A 23,032-nucleotide genomic window follows, 5' to 3' on the forward strand; every position below is an offset into this window, starting at 1 on the left:
TGAAGGCAGATTTTGACTAGCCAGGGCATCAAAGGTTATGGGGAGTGGGGCTGAGTGAGAAAATGGATCAGCTCATGACTGACTGGTGGGGGAGACTTGATGGGCTGAGTAACCCATTTCTGCTCCTATGTCTTATGGCCTTACGATTTACATGAAGGGCAAGATGAAAGAAAAATAGGAAAGTAGTGAACTACGTGAGGGAAATCCAAATGGAGGTTTGAAATTGTTGTTAAAGGTCTGAGGAAGAAAATCTGTAGTTGTGTGACAGCATTTATTGGACTTGGGTGGATGATGATTGGAAACTACCATTGTAAGTGAGGTAAGAGTGGTGGAAAATGGTCAGATGATCGATGGACAAAACTCCAATGGTAGGAAGACAAAGATGCCATCTGTAGATGATGGTGAACAGTTCAGCACAGTGCAAATGGCAAGGTGGCTTTGTTTAGAGGGGTAGGTGTTCTCACTTACAGTGCTTCTATCCGGGTCATGGTGATTAGGCAATTCCCCATGAGAGTTTCATGAATGTGCAATCCCAAGCAAAACCATTTCAAAAAGGTGTGGAGAGGAACAATGATAACTGAAAATTACTCTCAGGGAATCTTAACTCTTTTTCCATCATTAAACCTCAAAGAAAGTTGTTGTCATTTTGTGGTTCAGCATCTAACTATTCAAAACTTTGGCTGTGAAGCTTTTTGGAACAATTTTCTGTGTTAATAGTATGGTTTTACAAAAACCCTAACAATTCAGCATTTTTCACCTTTGTTTCCAAAGACAGCAATTCTATGCTAAGGAGGTCTAGTATTCTTCAAAAGTATTTGTATTGTCTATAAATGTTTACAAGGTATTTCATAATTTAAAAAAAAGTAAGCTTATTCCACTCCTTCCAAAGTGCAAAGCATAATTTTTTTCCTATTCTACAGATGTTGTGCTAAACTACATAATTTCTAATGTACAGTACCTTTTAACTTTTATCAATCAAGTAAATTAGTTTTAGATATTTTAACCCATATTTCACCCTTCTTAAAAACAAAGTTAATAAAGCAGAAATAAATGTTTTGTGCAGATTAGCACAGAAAATGAACGGTTTTTGAAGTACGTGTCAAAAACTAACTTGCACATAAATTATGTAAATGATATTACCCATGAAAGGTCCATTAGGCTTTTGGTTAGGACTCACCGTATTGAACCACTGAATAACACAGGATCCTGAAGGATGATTGAAAGTCTGGATCGTAACATACTTAGTGGCAATTTGGAAATGTCTAATCCATCAATAATTATCCTCCCTGTTGTAACAGGACACAAGCACTCAGCAAAGTTTTGCTTTTAAATAATATTGCTGTAAACATGCTTAACAATTGTGTTTATAGAAATATATTGTTCCATTTCAGCGATTATAACAGAGAAACACTAATTTTCTGTAATATTCAAATACTTGGCTATTTTGATAAATCATATTTTAAATAAAATATTTTGACTTTAATTTCAAACGAATGTGATCTACAATTGCATTGATCTGAACTATTGATCAAAGAAGGATGCAAGGTTAAGAATATCCTGTAGTGGATATTATAGCTTATGCTATAGAATAGAGAGTGATATGGACTTAAATTGCATGACATTGGGTATAGTCTTCAAGCTTAAATGGTAGTTTCAATGGATGGCTGGGGAGGGGAAGAAACATCTGTGTTAGATATAATTTTCTCTCTTTAATTTTGAAGAGGCAGATTGGCCAACAAAATACATCTTTATGATATTGGCTAAGATTCTGCTGGTAAATGTGGGCAAATCTGAAACTTTCCCATGCACAAAACTTCCATTCTTGCTCAGATAGTTGTTGGTGTGGGTTTCATTACATTTCCCATCTGAACTTCCTGAACCCCAGTGGAGCAGTTCAGTCTTGCTGCATTATTGCTGGTGAGTTGGATCTTTAGACAAGATTCCTAATTCTGCTGATTTCAATTAGGATTCGTTCTGTACTATTTATGTTCTAAGTACTTTTGGCTGATTTTTAATGTTACTTTTAATTGTTTAGAAAGTTGGCGAGTCCTTTCAATCATTGTAAAGAGTATTTTTTCTAGATTTTGATGGCTTGCATCAAAGGAGATGAAGGTAGTATTTGCAATTGTTTTTGTATCTACTGTTGCTAGAAAAAATAGTGTAATAGTGTATAAAACCCTTTTTCACTGAAACCCCAGTTGAAAGATGGAAAACATCTCCAGTTTGAATTATAGGAGTGTCCTATTCTTACCCCATTTGTACTATTTTACAGTTCTTTGGTAAAGGCCCTTCATAATAAGGTTACAATAATGACAGAATTTTCATACATTAACTACACGAGTTTAAAAGTATTAATGTCTATGAGCAAGATTCAAAATCAGCAATAATCTCAGAAAACTAGATTGGTAAACTCAAAAATATGAGTGAGAGGATGTTTAAAACAAATACAAGTTAAAATTTTACCTTCAAACATATCTACCATTCTGAAAAAGGCTAAAGAAAAGGAGGATTTCCCACTGCCAGTTCGTCCACAGATTCCAACCTGTGTAATAAATAGTTTACACTGTAGAATATTATCAGTAGCAGTAAATATTTTTTTGTGAATGCATATAAATGATGGGTGGCACTTACATTTTTTTCAATCATTTTTATACATCATAATCTTAACCTAACTCGCTCATTGTCACAACTACCAGATTTACATTGTCATAAAGTAAACCTGCTAGTTGTTTCCAAGAATGCAGACAGGTGCAATTAAATAGGTTGTGCTGCGATTCACCTGTGCATCTTAGAAAGACTCTCTCCATTGAAGGACAGTCTTAAGACCACAATAAATGTACATTATTGCCAAGCAAATTTTGTGCATTTGACTCCACATTGTAATCTTACAATTTTCTTGTTTTCTCAAATAGTCCAACAAAGCTCCTAGTTAGTTTAATTTCTATCTGAAAGCGAGGCTGCTTTAATATGATGGATCAAAGAGCCGTACTTTTGTTTAGCATCTCGGTAAACCATGGATTAGCAGGAAGTCATTTTGAAAAGTGTTCTTCTTCCCACCACCCCCCCCCCCCCCCCCCAATCTTCCCAGTAATAATCTCATTGTCTTTGGGAAGCTATAATACCTCTGAATTTATATTATTAAGGCAAAGAAAATAGTCCCTCTGCACCGTTGTTCCATAAAGAATGAATGGTTTTAAACTCTTTTTTAGTTTTCAGTGGCATTGAAAACTAATATTGCCAGACAAAATGAGGGAAAAATTTTTCTTGGTAAAACTACATTTACCTGAATAGACAGGCAGGCTAGGCTTTAGTCTAACTCGAGGATCATCTCATCTAGAGGAGTCAGGTGATGGAGAAGTGGCTGGTCGGGAAAACCAGCCCTCTCCAGGAAAAAAGTTAGGAAAAAGCAAAGCCTAACAGAAATAGAGTACAAGAAATAGAAGATAAGGATACAGAGAAGAGAAAGAAGATGGCTTCCAAGAAGGAGAAAGTAAGAACAACTGGGAAAAAAAAGAAGTAAAAACGTCACTGAAGAAAAGGCCTTACCTGCATGAAGGAACAGGACGCTATGGTGACGAAGAGCGCCCGACCCCAGAGGTCAGTGCCTGCTCTGTGGAGTCACGACCCACCAGCCGGTGCACTACAAAAATGGCTCTCTAAGCCAAACAAAAGTGCACAACTGCGCAATCAAAGGAGAAAGAGGACACCGGCGGGAGGGGGGCTCAGCAGAGGAGCGGGCTGTCACTGAACAAGCAGCTGAGGGACGTCCGACACCAGGGCTCTCAGCTGGAGGGTGAGGAACAACAAACGAGCAGCACAGGAGGGGAGGACTAGCAACTCATCAGGCAAAACAGAAGAGACACAGACACAGATACAGAAGAAGAGGAAGAAGAAGACCAAGATCTTCATAGAGAAATAGAAGGTAAAACTGATGAACAGAATATAGATAAAGTCTCTTTTGAAGAACAAATGAGATCATTAAAAGAATGGTTGTCATTAGAGTTTAATGCAATTAAAAGGAAAATGAAAAGAATAAAATGCAAAGGTTAGAACTGGAAATGACAGAAATAGGGAAAAGAGTAGAGAATGTGGAAGAGCGGGAAATGGCTGTAGAAATGGAAGTAAATGACTTAAGAGAAAAATTGGAAGAAAGTGACAAAAAAATTAAAGAGACACAAGAGTTGTTATCTCAGAAAATTGATATGTTGGAAAATTATAGTAGGCAAAACAACATAAAAATGGTGGGCCTGAAGGAGGGTGAAGAAGGCACAGACATGAAGGAATTTATAAAAGGATGGATCCCGAAGGTCCTGGGAACCACAGAAATGCAGAAAGAAATGGAAATCAAAAGGGCACACAGAGCATTAACTCCGAAACCATAGGCACATCAAAAACCAAGATCCATCTTAGTAAAATTTTTGAGATACATTACAAGAGAAAATATACTGGAATGGGCAAGGAATAAAATTAGAGAATAAACCATTGGAATACAGGGTCAAAAAATATTTTTTTACCCAGACATAAGTTTTGAATTCTTAAAGAAGAGGAAGGAGTTTAATAGAGTGAAATCAACTTTATGGAAAAAAGGTTACAAATTCATATTAAGACATCCAGTAGTGCTTAAAATATTTATACCCAGGGAGCAAAATAGACTGTTCTCGGATTTGGAGAAAGCGCAAGAATTCGCAGAACATTTGCAGGACAGGAGAAGAGATGTAACAAGAATGAAGAACGGCGATAAAGTATATATAAAGATGTAAAAACAATGTATATGCAAAGAACTAAAGAGGGAAAAGAAGGGAAGGAAGGGAGTAAGGGGGGGAGAAAAGGAGAGAGAGCTTTGTTATGTGTTTATTTAAAAAAAAAAATTCTGGAGAGGGCGAATAACCGTCACTGCAAAATCAGTTGACGCTGTGAACAAGATCGCAATTCAAATGAAAAGGGGAGTTGTGGTTGCCCGGCAAGGGATATGGGGCAACTGAGAGGGGGGGGGGGACACTTTTGGGGTTAAGGTATTAGTGGAAGTTGGAACTGCGGGGGTACTTTATGTCTTAAATGTGTTGTTGTACATTAAGTGTAATAAGAGAAAACTAAAAAATGAAAATGGGGAAATGGGGATGGAGGTGGAAAAGAGGTGTAAGCAAGATGTAAGATGGCCATGTTGAACTATATGACTATAAACATTAATGGAATACATAACCAAATTGAAAGGAAGAGGTTTCTAAATTTATTGAAGGAGGAAAAAATGGATATAGCATTTGTGCAGGAAACTCATCTAACTGAAGCGGAACATAAACTAAAGAGAGACTGGGTCGGACACATAATGGCAGCATCCTATAATTCAAAAGCTAGAGGTGTAGCCATACTAGTTAACAAAAATTTACCAATCAAAATAGAGGAGGAAATAATAGATCTGGCAGGGAGGTATGCAATGATAAAGTGTCAGATATACTCAGAATTTTGGAATTTGCTCAATATATATGCACCTAACGAGGAGGATCAAAAGTTTATGCAGGATATTTTTTTGAAGATTGCAGACACACAAGGAAATATATTGATAGGAGGGGATTTTGACCTTAATTTGGACCCAATGTTGGATAAAACTGGACAAAAGACAAGTAAAAAGAATAAAGTAGCCAAATTTATGGTTAAATCAATGCAGGAAATGAAAATGAATAAATTTATTCCATTGGAAAAAATAACATATAATTTTAAAAATAAAGTCAATGTTTGAGCAAATTTGGGAACCATACATGGAACATATCAGAGACAATTTGCCTATGACCTCCATCCCCTAAAGTGAGAATGAAAATGATAAGAAGACAAAACGACTAGATTCAGTGTGTAATAAATAGATGATGCATTTTTCTTGTTTATTTTCCTTTGTGTGAAAATTGTTTTATGGTTTTATTGTATATGTTGAATATTTATGGGTTTTGGAGGGGGGTGGGTAGAGGGGAGGGAGGGAAAGGGAAAAAAAGGGGAGAAAAGACCACTGTGTAAATTGAATTAGAAACGTTTGTACATATTTTGGATGATATGGTTCATAGTGTGAAAAATAAAAAATTATAATAAAAAAAAGATAATCTCATCTGAGAACTCCGTATCCTCTAAATTGCAGCAGATTTATATCCAGTTACAGTTTTGGATTAATCCATAATCACCTGAGCTAGGACAGCAATTGCATTACCACTGCATATTTTCAAAAATTCACATCACTGAACAAATGTCAAACCATTTCTTATCAAATATAGTTGATGATGTTTTTTGTTTTTTTAAAAAATTCAAGTAATTCTCATTTTTGCCATCTTGCCAATAACTATCCAAAGGGTTCAATCCTTTGATGTAAAGTCATTAAATCACAAAGATTTTTGTTTTTGGGGGTGGGGGGGGGGAATCAATGAGAGCATAGATTTAAAAAAAATACAAAGTAAAATTATTTTTCTTTCCTATCCTGAGGAAATGCATTCTTGTTTGACTCTCTTCCAATCATCAGTTCCCAATGGCAGTATCCATTTCAAAAGTCTGTTTCATTTGATTTCTTGCTAGACTAAACCCTAGTATCACTATTGAACATGCAATAAAATGCATCAGAAATACCATTCTCTGAACCAGAGATGTCATTGAAGCAAGTGGAGAGGGGAGGATAAAACACTCTGTATCATAGTGGGAAAAGTTTTTAAAAATCCCTTTCATGGGCTTGACCTCATAAGATAAACTAGTTATTTATTATAGGAGATGACTCAATCTGCAAATGAAGAAGAACATTGATGGTATTGCCTTCCTGTTGATGTATCATTGTCCTACTAAGTTCTGCTAGATGTATGTATTCCATTGATTTTAATGCCATGCTTAAAATTTTGAAATGAGCCATTCATATTGCAGGGATAATCCATACACTTGCAAGGTTACAAAGTACTGAGTTCCCATGAAGCAATTTATTTTGGAATTGTCCTGCTGTGCCCCTTCCAATGCTTATCCAGAATAGTGAAACTGGTTTGTTTTTGTTTTCATTTGAAGGCAAAATTCAGAAGACCATTGAATTGATTGGGAGTTCAATGAAAAGCAATCAAAGGAAGATTAGACCCCCAAAGCATTAAAAGGTGTGATGGCACATTGCCTGCTCTTGATGATGACTGCAGCATTTGATCAGGGTAACATGGTATTGCTTGATTTATCAGTAGATGGGTGTAAGGGTCGAGGGGGAGGGTGGGATTGAGTGGGTAGGTGTATGGGGGGGGAGGAAAAACATGGGGAGGGAGGGGAAGAGAAAGGTGGGGGTGCAGGGGAAAGGTGGAGAGAGGAGGGGCAAGGGACAGGAGGGTAGGGACGAAAGGAGGAAGGAGGTGAGGGGTAGGAAGAGGAGCAAGAAGGTGGGGGCGAGAGGGGGGAGGAGGTGAGGGGAAAGGTGTGGGTGCAAGGAAAGGAGATAGGGGTAGGGCCAGGGGTGAGAGGGTAGGGATGGATGGAGTAGGTAGAGGGAATGTGGAGAGAAGGGGAAGAGATGGGAGTGGAGGGTAGGAACAAGAGCAGGAAGGTGGGGTTGCAAAGTTAGGGGAGAAAGAGGGGGAGAGGATTGGGGTGAGAGGCAGAGGAGAGGTGGGGGAGATTTGGTGAGGGTTAGAGGAAGGGGGAGGGTGACATGGGCAGATGGATGAACGGTGGGAAAATAGTGTGGTGAAGGAGGGAGAGAGGGGTAGAAGGGGAAGGATGAGGCCGGGAGGAGAGGTGGTGGGAGAAGGGTGGGGGAGAGAGAGAGGGATGCATGGGAGGGGAGGAAAGAGGTGGAGAGAGGGAAGGGTTGATGGAGAGGGGTAGGGGATAGGATGTGAGATGTCAGAGAGCCAGCAGTATCCCTGAGGACTTCATTTGCAAGAAGTAGATCCAACTGCAGTTCCTGAAAAACCGAGTTAAGGAACTTAACCTGTTGTTGGATGAACTCTGGAACATTTGGGAGGCAGAGGATGTGATTGATAGGAGTTATTGTCACACCTAGGAGGCAGGACGAGTGTAGATAGTTGACATTTAGGAGAGGGAAAAGCAACAGGCATTTTGGATACTGCAAACATTTTATTTACCTTTTTGATCTCATGACTTAAACAGGTTGGACTTTATTATACATTTCATTAATAGCCTTGCTGGGATTCCTTCCTACTGTTAAACAAGACTTTAGTGTAATGTTAACACAACTGCATCATTCAATTTAGATTCACAGGGAGTGAATCTGAGTCAATATTATACACCTACTTAAGGCAGAATTCTCTGCATACTTGCAACTGATGCATTTCTAATACAATGGTTAGTCAGGAACATAGCAAATATGGACACTGTTGATTGTGTTGGAAGGAAAGAGGCACCTAAACATGTGCTGCACAACTGGGATTTACTGACAGCCTCGAACACAAGGCTAATTTCTATTCAACAGCTTCACATTAGTTGAACTCAATGGGTCATCTTACCTTCTGTCCTGGACTGATGTGGGCATTCACATTTTTTAAGACTGGTTTTAGGGTGCTGTCATATCGAACACTGAGATTCTGGATTTTGATATCTCCCTCATCTGGCCAGTTGGGAGGTATCTGAGAAGGTGCTACAGAATGTTATCCAGGATGAGAAGAAACAACAGTTAATTTTTCAGTTAATTTTTTTGGTTAAATTAGTTACTAAATGTGTTGACTGGAAATGCTCACAGGTAAGTCCTTCATAATTTTCAGTTTCAATTTTAAGTAGGCTGTCTATTCTTTGCACGGCCCCCAATTGTACTTCCATGTCTGCTAGATTGCGAACCATCCAGTTTAAATAGTTTGAAATCTGCAGATAAAAATAAAACAAAACAATCTTGAAGCATTACACCAATCATTGAACAGGCTATAAATTCAATAAGAAAATACAACTTGTGAGAGTTCTGTCCATTCAGACATTTTCAAATTTAATGTTGCATAATTTGCCTGGTAAGTTTGATCTTTGGCATAAGATTAATGGAAAATATTTTCCATCTGAATGAAGGAGTCCTCATTTAAAATCTCAGATTGAAAAACAATTATTTGACATGAATGCCCTCTTGCTTAATATTTTTACAAATTAAGTCTCTATTTCTAACAAAGTCCAGGTGCTCAAATTCATGGCTGTTCATAACTATTTCCAAGCAAGGATTTTAACAAATTAAATAAGCATTTATCACTCCCTGGTTGCAGTACAAAATAAAATTAAATAAGTTATTTTCAATATACACTGGTTGCCCAGATCCTAAAGACTTCCTTAAATTCAGAAACAATCTTCGTCATTTGTACTTCCCCTTCTCCCACTCCCCTAACCCAACTCCAGATGTTGGATGCACTTCGTTCCATTTTCATCCTTGCCTCCAAATTTACAAACATACAATCTGGCAAAACTGATTTCTCCTTTTTCAGAAGTTGATGTGAGTTTTAATTCCCCTTGTGGTAATATGTAATTACACCACTAAGTCACCAGGGGCCATCCCGGTGACCTTGTATATAAAGCAGTCCAGAGCTACAGTCTAGCCTTCCAGGTTCGTCTTGCAGAGAGACAAGACCTCTTAGTGTACATATCAGTTTATTAAAGCTGTCTTATACTCGCACCGCTGGTGTGGTTATTGTCAGTACACCCTGTGCTCATGTTTTGCTTCCCTTTCCTTTATAATTTCCTGCCCTTTTTCTCTGACATTGGATTTAATTTGTTTCCAATTTTTTTTTCCTGTTCAAGAAATTATGCACAAATTTAAATTGCATAGTTCTTATCTGAAATGATTGCAAAATCTTAGTGACATTTTCCAGATTTTATTTGAAAACTGATTTTATATATACACAATTTATCTGCTTGTTCACATTTAAGATGCATTTCAGCTATTCACATATTGCTCAGATCTTGTAAATTTAATGCAAGACAAAGCAGACAACAAATGATTTTTTTTAAAAATATCCTAAATGTCTGGCAATTATAACCTTCAATCTGTCAAAAAAATCAATAAAATAATCTTACCATGAGGGCATAGGTAAGTCCCAGACCAACAAGTCCAGATGCAAGTCCATAATAGAGTGAGTTGGTGATAGAGGCAACTGCAGCAATGAGAACTACACATGCTCCAATATATTCCTGGAGAAAACAAAGAAAACAGTCTTGCATGCATGAATAAATTTATAATACATGAGTGTTTGCAGAATGAGGACAATTATAAGAAACACTCAAACAAAGAATCCAGATATTGCAGGAATCCAGGAAATGCTTAAGTTTTGGAGAGATAGTACACCAAACAGTTTGAAACCAAGGGCAGTTGTTGGTAGACATTGCTCCTTCAGCTACACCACGTTTGTACAGTATGCTGCCTTTAACATAGTTACATTGAATCCAAATTCAAAAGTGGAATTACATGGTGTTCATTTATTATGTACAACTTGGGGTAAGTTCATAGCATCTCTACTTTGGTCCATGAATTACTATATTAACATTGCCAAAGAGAAAGTAGTAACAAACTATTCAATCTGCATCCTCTCATGGTCAGATTAACAAGAATTATTGTTGAAGAGGACATATTGATAAAGGCCATTATAACTATTTGGGTAGCAGAAATATGCCTTTGTAGAGTTCACAAATCACTACCCATAAATTTGAGGTACTAAATCAATTTCATCCTCTGGAAATTTGTGGGGGGGGGGGGGGGGGATATGGTGGGGAGGGAGGAAACCTAAATAAATATTCATTTTTTAAATCTTATTTGCTATTGAATGCTCAAATGATACAGTTTGGTGTTGCCAACAATTTTCTGGGAGTGCAGTCCTCCCCCTAACACCATCCATTGGATGGATGGAATTAGAGGAGCAAATCTGCAGGGAGATAGCAGACAGATACAGAAAACAAAGTTGTGATAGTAGATGATTTTAACTTTCCACATATTTACTCCCATACTGTTTGTCAAAATGGAGTTTGTCAAATGTGTTCAGAAGAGTTTTCAACACTATGAGGTACCACTAGAGAGAGTGCAATACTGGATCTGATATTAGGGAATTAAACAGGATGTGATATCATTGCTTATGTGGCCTTTAGGAAGGCCTTTAACAAGGTATATGAGAGGTTAGCCAGGAAGGTTCAGTCACTTGGTATTTATGGTGAGGTAGTAAACTGGATGTGACATTGGTTTTATGGGAGAAGCCAGGATTGGTAGTGGATTATTGTCTCTGTCTGGAAGTCTGTGACTAATGGTGTGCTTCAAGGATTGTTGCTGGGACCATTGTTATTTGTCATCTACTGTCTATCAATGATCTGCATGATAATGTGGAAAATTGGATCAGCAAGTTTGCAAAAAACACAAAGATTGAAGGTGTGGTGGACAGAGAGGAAACCTTTCAAAGTTTGCAGAGAGATCTGGACCAGCTGGAACAAAATTGACTGCAAATTGACAGATGGAATTTAATGTAGATAAGTGTGAGGTGTTGCATTTTGGAAGGACAAACCAAGGTAGGACATGCATGGTAAATGGCAGGGCAATGAGAAGTGTGCTGGAACAGGGATTTGGGAATTCAGATACATAATTCCCTGAATGTGGTGTCACCAGTAGATGGCCTTGTAAAGAGAGCTTTTGGCACATTGACCTTCATGGTGAAGTTGTAGAAGACATTGATGGTTTGGTGTATTGTGTGTAGTATTGGACACCTAATTAAGCAAATAGTAAGTGCAGCGATTTACAAGTTAAACAGGTTAGGACTTGATTCTCTGAAGCATATAAAAATGAGGGGAGATTTGATTGAGGCAAGTAAGCTTTTTCCACTTAAGTAAAGTGAAATGCAAACTAGACGACTTGGGTTAAGGATAAAAGAGGAGAAGTTTAGGGGGAATTTCTTCACACAGTAGTAAGAATATGGATCAATCTGCCAGCTGAAGTAGTGAATGTAGATTCAATTGTAACATATAAGAAATATTTGGACAGGTGCTTGGATGGGAGGGACAGGTCAATGGGATTAGGTAATAATAGTTCGACACAGACTCAAATGGTCATAGGGTCTGTTTTCTGTGCTGTCATGTTCTATTTTATTTAACCTCTAGTTCTACTATCTTTTGCTTTGTTCTCATCTTCTCTTCCCTGTACACCCCATGATTCTGGAACATAAAACTGACAGGTCACTGGTTGAAGCCCTCTCTGGTTTCAAGTCCGGGGTCAGACTGGGCCTGGTACAAAGCGATTGTATGATGATATTTTATAAAAATTCTTACAGTTGGGATATGTGCTCTCTACACTGAAATCTCTGGTGTACAGTTACAAAGTAACTTAAAGGCTCCAGATATATCTATATTGATTGTCTTTAATTTTTGAGTATAGGTCAGTTCAGGAGAACATTTATCTTTGGCAAACTACTAAAGGGATATTTTATTTTTAATTCAAATTTTAATTTCCTCAGAAATGAAAACTTTAAAATAAAAAAACCAAAAGGCTATAATTATTGAAGATTCAAAGTCTGGAGCCCTTACCATACGAACTTCAAGCCAACGATTAGCAGCTGTGAGGAACAAGGAGGCAATGTTGTTAGTGTCGGTGAGCTCCAGCAGCTTCTGCCTAAAGCGATTTTCTTCCCTGAAAACATAGCCATACAGGTTTCATTGGCAGAAGGTTTACTAGGTGTGAATATCTGTGTGTCTTTTTAATTCTTCCCCTCAATATTATTTCACCATCAAGGATAATTTAATTTGCATCTATCTAAATCTATTGTGGTGTAGGTATGCATCATTGGCTACCATCTCTGTCTACCGAGTCCGTGTTGATTTTAGTTTGCATCTGTAAGCAAATGAAGCTCTAGAGAAGTGTACTTCTGAGTGTAATCCAATGGCGGACATTGACAATTTTACAATTGTAAGAATATAATTGAGCTTTGGTGGGAAAATTTCCATGACCAAATGGCTCTTAAACAATCATCATTGAGGCTAATAGACTAAGCAATTATAGTTCTGCCAATAATTCGGGATTCTGTGCCTTCAGTGGGTAAATAAAACTAACAGGAAAAAAAAACACAAAGACTTGTTTGTCAAAACTAATTGAAAGGTGCTGATTTGTTTTGCCCCATTTGGGTTTTCTTCAAGAGAGAGTACATTCCACCTGATCTCTTATCAAGTAGAACAAAGGCTGCAGAATATTCTACTTTCCTTGGGTTCACTGATCACTTATTTGGAATATGGTTAATCCACATATCAAAAGTACCATTTCTCATCGCCAAATTCAAACTTGTTGGTGCTGCAAAGGTGTCCTGATGATTTCAGGTCTTTATATCAACACATGATTATTCTTCCATTACCTGCCATTTTCTAAATGGCAGACCCACAAGGCTAGATATGAATTGTTAAACTCTAAACTGAAAACAGTGATGGCAGATTTCACTTTATAATCATCCTCATGGTGAAGTAATCCTCAGAGATCCAGCTGGTGTACTAACTTGTCAATAATTTTATGATAGGGTGTTGCTCTTGTATGGCTGGTTCTTCAAATCGACTGCCCATACATCACATTTAGTTCCTGATGGGTAACTACTGTGTGCCATTTCTGATAAAGTAACAGATAACATGTACAATCTTGGCAGACTAACAAAGTAAAAGGGAATAGTAGTAGACCCCTCAACCCTGCTCCCTCATCCAGTGTGATAACTATTCTGATCTTGGCCTTGCTCTCCAGTCATTTCTCTGTAATTATTTACTTTCCTGAAGAGCAAATATAATAAAGTTACCACTTTAACCTATGATAATATCACTTTACCTCATGGCTCGTATTGTGGTCAGGCCCTCCACTGTCTCTGAGAAATGGGATAGCAGGGGTAGTTGTGTGCTGTCATCCAGTTGCTGGAGGTCTCTGCAAATGAAAGGATGGTGAAAAGTCAACTGATGTCTGAGTTCTTGCCACTCAGTTTCATTCACCTATGTTGTTAAATACCTTTCTGATTAAAGCACACTCGAGCTATTCTGAGATTCAGAATTTAGCTTTGATTAAAGACGGACGTGAGTTATACAGATTTTTTGAAGCAATAAATTATGTATTTTTTTATTTTGTCTGCAAAATAGAGTAGGTGTATTAAATGCTCACATTTAATTTCAATGAGTTTCAGTCGAAATTGAAGAGTGCTTTAATTTTGAACTTTGAGTGCACTTCACATTCAAAAAAGCTCAAGGACTAGTCTGTGCTTCAGACTAATGCCATGAAGTCTCGGTAATTTTATTCTAGGTCTCCAATTAAGTAAAGAAAATCAGGTGGATATAGCAATAAATGTGCTTTTGGCAATAAATCATGAGACATGACAATTTTAAGTAAGTAGAAGAGCAGAAAAATAATGCATTTTTAAAAACGAATTCTGTGGCAGAATCGGCACATCCATATAAGATGCTTCAGACAGTTGTATCTGCTCTGAGACTTCAGCATCTGCTTTTCAGATGTTTTTCTTTTTAGTTAATGGTGTTTATTTTCCTTTTCCATTGTTGATCAGATTCCCAAATGCATTGGTATTTCCTGAACTTGCACTTTCACCCACTTTCCACCCAACCAGAGAAGGGTTTGCCTTGGAGATGGCAACATGTGGTCTTTCACCCCTTTCCCATATTTTAGCAACCCAAAGAGTCCTTTCATGTGCTCTTCAAACTTAGTGGATTGCACATGTTGTTTGTGAAATTGTGTTTTCTGCGTTGGACAAATCAGGTGCAGATAAAGTGTCCAATTTCCATAAACCCACCACTGTGTGCATACGGAGTGATGCCACAAACTTGAATCTCTAAAATGTTCTCAAGCCTGGTTTCTGGTGGTTAGTTACCTGGATGCTACTCTAAAGTACTTCTGGATAAAGTAGTAAGCCACCGCCAGAGGAACAAGTGCAATGATGAACACTGGAGTTACGTATGAAATCACTGCCAGGGCAGAGAGACACAAAAGAGTTGATCGACTGAGACACTCCAAGGTGGCAGGAATGTGCTGAAAATAAAAAAAATAACACCGTCAATCCAGTCAAAGCCAAGCTTCATCCATAATAACCATCCCTTAAAGTTAATTGATTTTAACAATTTATCAGTGAGATGGCAGGAAAGCTATGGAACTGAATACAGGAATGCCTAGTTATCTGTATTAGCATTAAATCAGTTACCACCATGTTCAGCTGCATTGAGTTCTGCATTGGATAATGGTTGGATTGGGAGCTGGTATCTTCATCAAGGAGTCAAAAGATGAATTTGCAGTGCATAACAGATGCTGCCACATCTGACCTCCCACTCCACCAGTACACTCTCTATGACCAATAAAAGTTTCTGATTGTACTGGGCAGAAGACTGCATGCATTGATCATCCAGGATATCAGCTTTAAACCATGTACAAGCAGCAAAGCAAAGTTTGGGTTTCATTTTTGACCATCAGAGACTCAGAAATGAGTGAATGCTCACAGTAGAGCTGGGAGTGGGGGGTCTTGGGATCTACTTGATAGGCATTCATGTCCACTACACCTGACAGAGGAGCTGGATCAGATTTCTATACAATGGATTGTGCTGTGCTGTGCTTTGCAGGTATTTGCACCTATGGTGTTATCAGAATAATTTAAGCATGATCTGCACAATTATTTTTGCAAGTCATTTCACAGATGATGACAGGAGTTAATATTTAATAACAAAAAAAATTGAAAAAGAGTGCACATTTTTAATGTAAAGAACATGTTTGACTAACAATTTTCTTGATAAGAGAGGGTGAATAAAGTTAGCACAGTAGATTTAGCATGATAGATTTGTTGCCATATTTGAAAATAATAGGGTGTCAGGGACATCTGCTGAAAATCTATGGTTAGATAAGACTCTTGGACCAGATGAAGAAGCTATAGATATTGGGAGGCACTATTAATGATCTTCCAAGAATCAATAGACTCTGGCATGATTCCGAAGGACTGGAAAATTGCAAAGGTCAAGCCTCTAATTAAAAATGGTGAGAGGCAACATGAAGGAAATTATAGACCTGTTAGCCAGAAATCGGTGGTTGGTATTATGGAGTATGTGGAAGTGCATGACAAGATAGGCCAAAGTCAGCATGGTTTTCTTAAGAGAAAATCTTGCCTGACAAACCTGTAATTTTTTGAGGAAATCACAAGCCGTCTAGAAAAAGGACATGCAGTGGATGTTGTACATTTGGGCTTTTGAAAGACCAATGAGGCTGATTTACAAAATGAGAGCCCATGAAACAAGAAAGATCCTTGCATGGGTAGAGCATTGGCTGATCAGAGGAAGCAGGAAGTGGGTATTATTCTGGTTGGCTGCTGGTTACCAGTGGTGTTTTACAGGGGTCATTTTTAGGGCCACTTTTTATGTTGTATATTAATGATTTTGATTGCAGAATAAATTGATTTTGTGGCTACGTTTGCAGATGATACAGAGATAGGTGGAGTGGCAGGTAGTGAGGAGGAAAGAGAGAGGCTGCAGAGATACTTAGATTAGGAGTATACAGAGTATACAGGAGCAGCAAAAGAATTTTTTTTTCTTTGGTTTGGCTTCGTGGATGAAGATTTATGGAGGGGTAATGTCCACATCAGCTGCAGGCTCATTTGTGGCTGACAAGTCCAATGTGGGAGAGGCAGACACAGTTGCAGCGGTTGCAAGGGAAAATTGGTTGGGTGCTGGGTTTTTCCTCCTTTGTCTTTTGTCAGTGAGGTGTTGGAAAATGCATGGTCATGCACTTTGGTATAAGAAATAAAATGGCAGACTATTATTTGGATGGGGAAATAATTCAAAATTTAGAAGAGCAAAGGGGAATCCTCATGCAGGGTACCCTAAAGGCTAACCTCCAGGTAGTAAAGAAAGTGAATGTAATATCTAGAGGAATAGGATACAAGAATAGGGACATGATGTTGATGCTTTATAAGGCACTGGTGAGTCTTCACTTGGAATACAGCATACAGTTTTGGGCTCCTTATTGAAGGAAGAATATGATGGTGTTCAGGAGAGTTCAGAGAAGATTTACAAGAATGATTCCTGGATTGAAGGGAGTAGTATATGAGGAACATAGAGTTCAGAAGAATGAGAGGGGGCCTCATAGAGGCATTTTGAATGTTGAAGTGCTTGGACAGAGTCCATATCTCAAAGTTGTTTCCCATTGTAGGACAGGATTGAAGGGTGCTTATTTAAAATAGAGATGCAGAGGAATTTCTTTAGTCAGAGAGTAGTGAACCTTTGGAATTTACAACCACAGGTAGCTAAGGAGGCTAGGTCGTTGGGTGTATTTAAGGCAGACATTGATGGGTATCTGAACAATCAGGGTATCAAAAGGCAGGGGAGTGGGGCAGAGTGGGAGAATGGATCAGCTCACACTGGAATGATGGCGTGGACTCAATGGGCCAAATGGCTTACTTCTGCTCATATATATCTTATTGTCTTAATGGCAGGATTCTTAATAATGTGGAAGAATAGAGGGGTCTTGGGATCCAATTCAGTAGATCCTCAATGTAGATGTGGTGGGTTTGAAAGAATATGGTAAACTGGACTTAGTCAGGGAACTGAGTATTGCTTGAATTGCCATGTCTGCTTGTGTGTCTGCATGTTTTTGCAATGAGGACGAGAGAAAACTGTTTTGTCGGGCTGTACTTGTGCAATCAGATGACAATAAACCATTAAGAATGGAAAAGGGTGAAATTATTACCGGAAACAAGGAGATGGCTGAGGAATTTAACAAATACTTTGCAACTGTCTTCACCAAGGAGGATATAGGTTATGGTCAGTTAGGGGGTAGTGGTCATGCGGTATCAAGAGACTTGGGGAACTTTCCTGGGGAAGTAGGGGATCTAATGGATATCCGGATCCAGAAACGGGAGGTTGTGAGTAAATTGTTGGGACTGAGGGCTGATAAATCCCCAGGGCCTGATGGGCTGCATCCCAGGGTGCTTAAAGAAGTTGCTATGGAAATTGTGGAAGCACTGGTCGACATTTTCCAAAGTTCCATAGATTCGGGGGAGGTTCCTGAGGATTGGAGAGTGGCTGATGTGGTGCCGATTTTTAAGAAGGGAGGGAGGGAGAAAACGGGAAATTATAGACCGGTCAGCCTGACGTCGGTGGTGGGGAAGATATTGGAGTCTATCATAAAAGGAGTAATAGCAGAACACTTAGGCAGAAATAATAGTATAAGGGCTAGTCAGCATGGATTCCTTAAGGGTAAGTCATGCTTGACTAACCTTCTGGAATTTTTCGAGGATGTGACAAAGAGGGTGGACTTGGGAGAGCCTGTGTATGTGGTGTATTTGGACTTCCAGAAGGCCTTTGATAAGGTACCGCATGGGAGACTAGTGGGGAAGATCAGGGAGCATGGTATTGGAGGTAAGGTGCTGACATGGATAGGAAATTGGTTAAGAAATAGGAAACAAAGGGTTGGGGTAAGCGGGTCTTTTTCAGGATGGCAGGATGTGACGAGTGGAGTGCCGCAGGGATCGGTATTGGGTCCTCAGTTGTTTGTAATTTATGTAAATGATTTGGATGAGGGGATTATTAATAACTTGAGCAAATTTGCAGATGACACGAAACTGGGTGGCGGTGTGGGGTGTGAGGAGGATGTCAGGAAAATGCTGAGGGTCTTGGACAGGTTGGGGGAGTGGGCTGCTGAATGGAAGATGACGTTCAATGTAAGCAAATGTGAGGTTATCCATTTTGTGGGCAATAATAGGAAAGCTGAGTATTATTTAAATGGAGACAAGCTAGGGAGTGGGGAGGAGCAAATGGATCTGGGAGTACTTGTTCACCGGTCACTGAAGACTAGCATGTAGGTTCATAAAGCTGTGAAGAAGGCAAATGGCATGTTGGCTTTCATGAAGAGGGGATTGGAGTATAGGAACAGAGACGCCCTTCTGCAGTTGTACAGGGCCCTGGTGCGACCCCACCTGGAGCATTGCATCCAGTTCTGGTCTCCAATTTTGAGGAAGGACATACTAGCTATAGAGGGTGTGCAGCGCAGATTTACAAGGTTAGTACCAGGGATGGCGGGGTTGACATATGCTGAAAGGCTAGAAAAACTGGACTTGTATCCGATGGAGTTTAGAAGGATGAGGGGGGACATGATTGAGGTATACAAAATTATCAGGGGGATAGACTGGGTGAAGTCGGATTACTTGTTCCCAATGATGGGGGAGACGAGGACTAGAGGGCATAGTTTAAGAATACAGGGTAGGCCCTTTAGGACGGAGATGAGAAAACATTTTTTTACCCAGAGAAGTGTGAATCTGTGGAATGCTCTGCCACAGAGGGTGGTAGAGGCAGATTCACTGAATATGTTCAAAAGAGAGTTAGATAAGACTCTAGTGGGCAAAGGAGTTAAGGGTTATGGGGATAAGGCTGGAAAGGGGTACTGATGGTAGTGATCAGCCATGATCTGTAAAATGGCAGTGCTGGCTTGACGGGCCGAAGGGGCTACTCCAGCTCCTATTGTCTATTGAGTTCATGAGATAATGTTGCATTTCTCTAAAACTCTGGTTAGACCACACTTGCATATTGTGCTCATTTCCGGTTGCCTCATTACACACATGATATAGAAGATTTAGAGGAGGCAGAGGAGATTTACCAGCATGTGGCCGAGATTAGAGAACGTCTTGTAAAGCAAGTTTGACCAGTCTAGGGCTTTACTCTTCAGACATATATAACATTATGAGATCCATAGATGGATGGGGTGGACAGCCAGCATCATTTTCTTGGGGCGACAACAGCAAATTGTTAGAGGATATCTATTTTAGGTGCATGGACAAAAGTTTAGGAGAGGTGTCAGAAGCCGGAGTGGTGGGTGCCTGGAATGCATTGGCAGGGGTGGTGATGCAGGCTGGAACAACAGGGACATTTTTTCTTTTAGATAGACACATGGACAGAAGACAGAGGGTTATAGGTATGAGATAGGGAAGGATTAGATTGTCGAGTGTGTTTACACAGGTCGGCATGACATTGTGGGCTGAAGGATCTGTGCTGTAGTGTTCCTTCTTGGATTTTGTAAAATAGTTCCGGAAATGAGAAATTACAATTTAATAGATAGCCTAGAGATGTTCTCTTGGTGCATAACATGATTCTAGGCTTAATAAATAATGACACTGGACAATCATTAGAAATCTTTGTTAAACACTGGGAGAACCAGGGCTTCAGAAATGTGAACCTTGACCCTTGGAACAATCAGCCAATGGCCTGAATAAAAAGTAAGAAATGGCCAATGAGGGAATTAAAAAAAAACCCAACACAAAATGCTGAAAATATACAAGATCAGGCAGGCCCCAAATATGCTGAGTATCTGTTGAGTATTTCCAGCAGCTTCTGATTTTATTTGAGAAATATTACACTTGTGTGCATGTTTTAAAGAGACTCTCTGAGGACCCATAATATCTCTGCAACCCCTTCACAAAAGCTTTGTGCTCTTGGCAAGCACTAATAATGCAAATGACACTGAACACTGCACCAGATCTTGGATCAGAGGCAGTTAGAACAATCAGTCTGTTCCACCTGCACTCCAGATTAGTGCAAAGAGGTATTGATATTGAATCACAGAACAAATTTTCCACAGCCTGCAAACCCTCAGACCAGTGGAAAGGTGGTGCTAAAAGTCTAGAGAAACCTGTTCTGTAGTACGGTGAAGTGTCATTCTTAATTTTATTCCAGAAAGTTCTACTGGATTTGACAATAAGTTTGCTAACTTAAATATGATCACCACCAACTGAGCTAATCTATTGGCATCAGTTTCATTTTGTCTTCTGACTTGCAACCATTCAATTCATGAACTTTATGCATTCAATGGTAATTAAACTTTAGTGCCATGCAGTGATTTGGCCTTTGCATTACAGTAGTAATACACTGCACAACATACACCTAATGAAAGCATATAACCTCGACTTGCTTTGGCATAAGTGACAGCACAGTTATTAAAGTAGAATAGAGACATATAAATAAAAAGCATTCAAAATTGTAAAGCATTCAATTACAGTAGCTGGGATATCTAGCTCTCACAGGTTGGAACTATTTGAAATAATGAAGTAAGCCAACATATTCCCAAGAAGTCTTCAGAAAAATCTGGAGTATTTAAATTAAACTCAGAAAAGCACTCTGATGGTCTAGCATCATGGGTATCATTGCACAGAGTAATTTCTTTGTAATTCTGTGCAATGATAGAATGATTAGAATTTTACTGGGGACAGAAAGGAGCAGCACAGTAGCACAGTTAGTTGAGCACAGTAGGCTCAAAGCTCCGGCAACCTCCATTCAACCCTGGCGTTGGTTTCGCCTGAGGGACTTGCAGGTTTTCCCTGTAACCCTCACAGGTTCGCTTTGGGGGGGCCACATGTAGATTGGTAAACTACTTGACCACTGTCAATTGTTCCTGGTGTGTTAGTGAGTGATAGAATCTTGGGAGGGTTTGCGGTTGTTGGAAATGTGGGGAGATAAAGTGGTACAGGGATTTATCATGGTCAGTGGGCTGAAGGGGCTGTTTCCCTGCTGCAGTATAGCTGGTGCTTGTGTCAAAAGCAGGGTTACAATGGAGAAATTGGTTCTTAATTGAACAATTTCAAAAGAGAAGTCCAAATCCTGTAGAATGTAAAGGAATACCACAGCATGACTTTACAGTTCAAATCTTTGCTAATCATTTGCAAATGAGAATCAATTCCTGAGTAACGTGCAACTGCTGTTAGGTGGTAGTTGCTTTAGTTGACATTTCTGAATGTTGGGCTTTATGATGCTTCCAGTATACTTCAGAAATTTGGTGCAATAAGGACTTCAGAAACCCTCCAAACAATTCTTACCTGATCAATGATATTGGTATCTGCAGAAAATCGATTCAGAATGTTCCCAAGAGGAGTGGTCTCAAAGAATCTAAAGGGATAATTGGATCAGTGAGAAATGTGTACTGCGCTCTTAGAAATAGTTTACTTATCACTAGGGTTGCTCACTTTGTTCCCTTGGCTTGCCTGGGGAAATGGTTCTGCTTTAACCCCGATTACCATTTAGTATTTATGTGCAGTGATTTCAGATGGTTAAACAGCAGTAAAATTAAATTTCTGTTTAGTTCTGAAAAACGATTAGAATACTGTTGAAAACATGATTCACAGATTTAATACCCTAAAGTTGAAACTTTCCCACGATTTCTTTAGTTACTAAGTTTTAACTTGTGCTGCTTAACATGTGAAACTATTATTGTAAATTAATTGCTTGGACTAACTTTTTTAGGCTGCAGGTATAACTTTTGTAAATTGTCATCAATTATCCCTAAAACAAAGCATGATTTTATTAGAACTGTATGTGAGGATCCTTGATCCATTTATTTTCATTGTGTTCTATTTCTTACTCGTTTGTTGAAATAAGCCCTAACATTCGTTGTTAAAAGCAATTTAAGTTCCAGAACTAGGAGTTTTTTTAAAAAAAAAGATGATTTTAATGCAACTTGTAGAGTTCTATTTTTTACTCGTTTGTTGAAATAAGCCCTAACATCCATTGTTAAAAGCAATTTAAGCTCCAGAGCTAGGATTTTTTTTAAAAAAAGGTGATTTTAATGCAACCTGTAGAGTTCAAAACTGAAGTACAGCTGATGCATAAATCTGACTTTCAATACAATTATGTAAATTTCATGACAGACAGTTTCAATTAAAATAGAATTTGAGAACAATGAAACATTTAAAAAGGTAGTCCAGTACCGCATTGGAGCCAAGATGACTTTGTTGAGCAAACTCTTATGCAATTCCTTTGTCACTTTGAGGCCTGTCCATTCCACAGCAATAGAGGTAACCAAACAGAGGACAATCCCCAGGCAGCAGAGAACGCTGAACACTATTATGTAGGAAGAATGATTGAAGTGGCAGTTCTGGGTAGCAAATATAAAATAAATTAATAAGAAGGGATGCAATACTGAGTACTAGAAGATCAACAATTCCTTAAATAAGTTCATGTTTTTATGGCTTTAATTACGGAATCCTGTAAAGAAATAAAGCCATCCAATTGTTCCTTAAATTAATTTAATAATGCTTTTGAGAGACTCCATGAAAGGTTGCATTTCTTCCATTTGCAATGGTTGACAACT

The 23,032-nt window shown here is 38.8% G+C and overlaps 1 protein-coding gene across 3 annotated transcripts in view; it reads right to left on the minus strand.

Annotated features, from left to right (window-relative positions):
- abcc8 (ATP-binding cassette, sub-family C (CFTR/MRP), member 8) overlaps positions 1–23,032 on the minus strand; it is a 136,247-nt gene that overhangs the window by 7,333 nt on the left and 105,882 nt on the right. For all 3 annotated transcript variants that reach the window (XM_069898430.1, XM_069898411.1, XM_069898420.1), the window contains 10 exons: positions 22,650–22,816; positions 21,762–21,831; positions 14,796–14,953; positions 13,754–13,846; positions 12,481–12,583; positions 10,000–10,113; positions 8,691–8,811; positions 8,460–8,590; positions 2,464–2,542; positions 1,178–1,286 (listed from right to left, as the gene is read on the minus strand). In XM_069898430.1, coding sequence (XP_069754531.1) covers positions 1,178–1,286; positions 2,464–2,542; positions 8,460–8,590; positions 8,691–8,811; positions 10,000–10,113; positions 12,481–12,583; positions 13,754–13,846; positions 14,796–14,953; positions 21,762–21,831; positions 22,650–22,816 — 1,145 coding nt within the window. The remainder of the gene's footprint in view (positions 1–1,177; positions 1,287–2,463; positions 2,543–8,459; positions 8,591–8,690; positions 8,812–9,999; positions 10,114–12,480; positions 12,584–13,753; positions 13,847–14,795; positions 14,954–21,761; positions 21,832–22,649; positions 22,817–23,032) is intronic.

The sequence above is a fragment of the Narcine bancroftii genome, chromosome 1, assembly GCF_036971445.1.
Source record: "Narcine bancroftii isolate sNarBan1 chromosome 1, sNarBan1.hap1, whole genome shotgun sequence".
Taxonomy (NCBI): Eukaryota; Metazoa; Chordata; class Chondrichthyes; order Torpediniformes; family Narcinidae; genus Narcine; species Narcine bancroftii.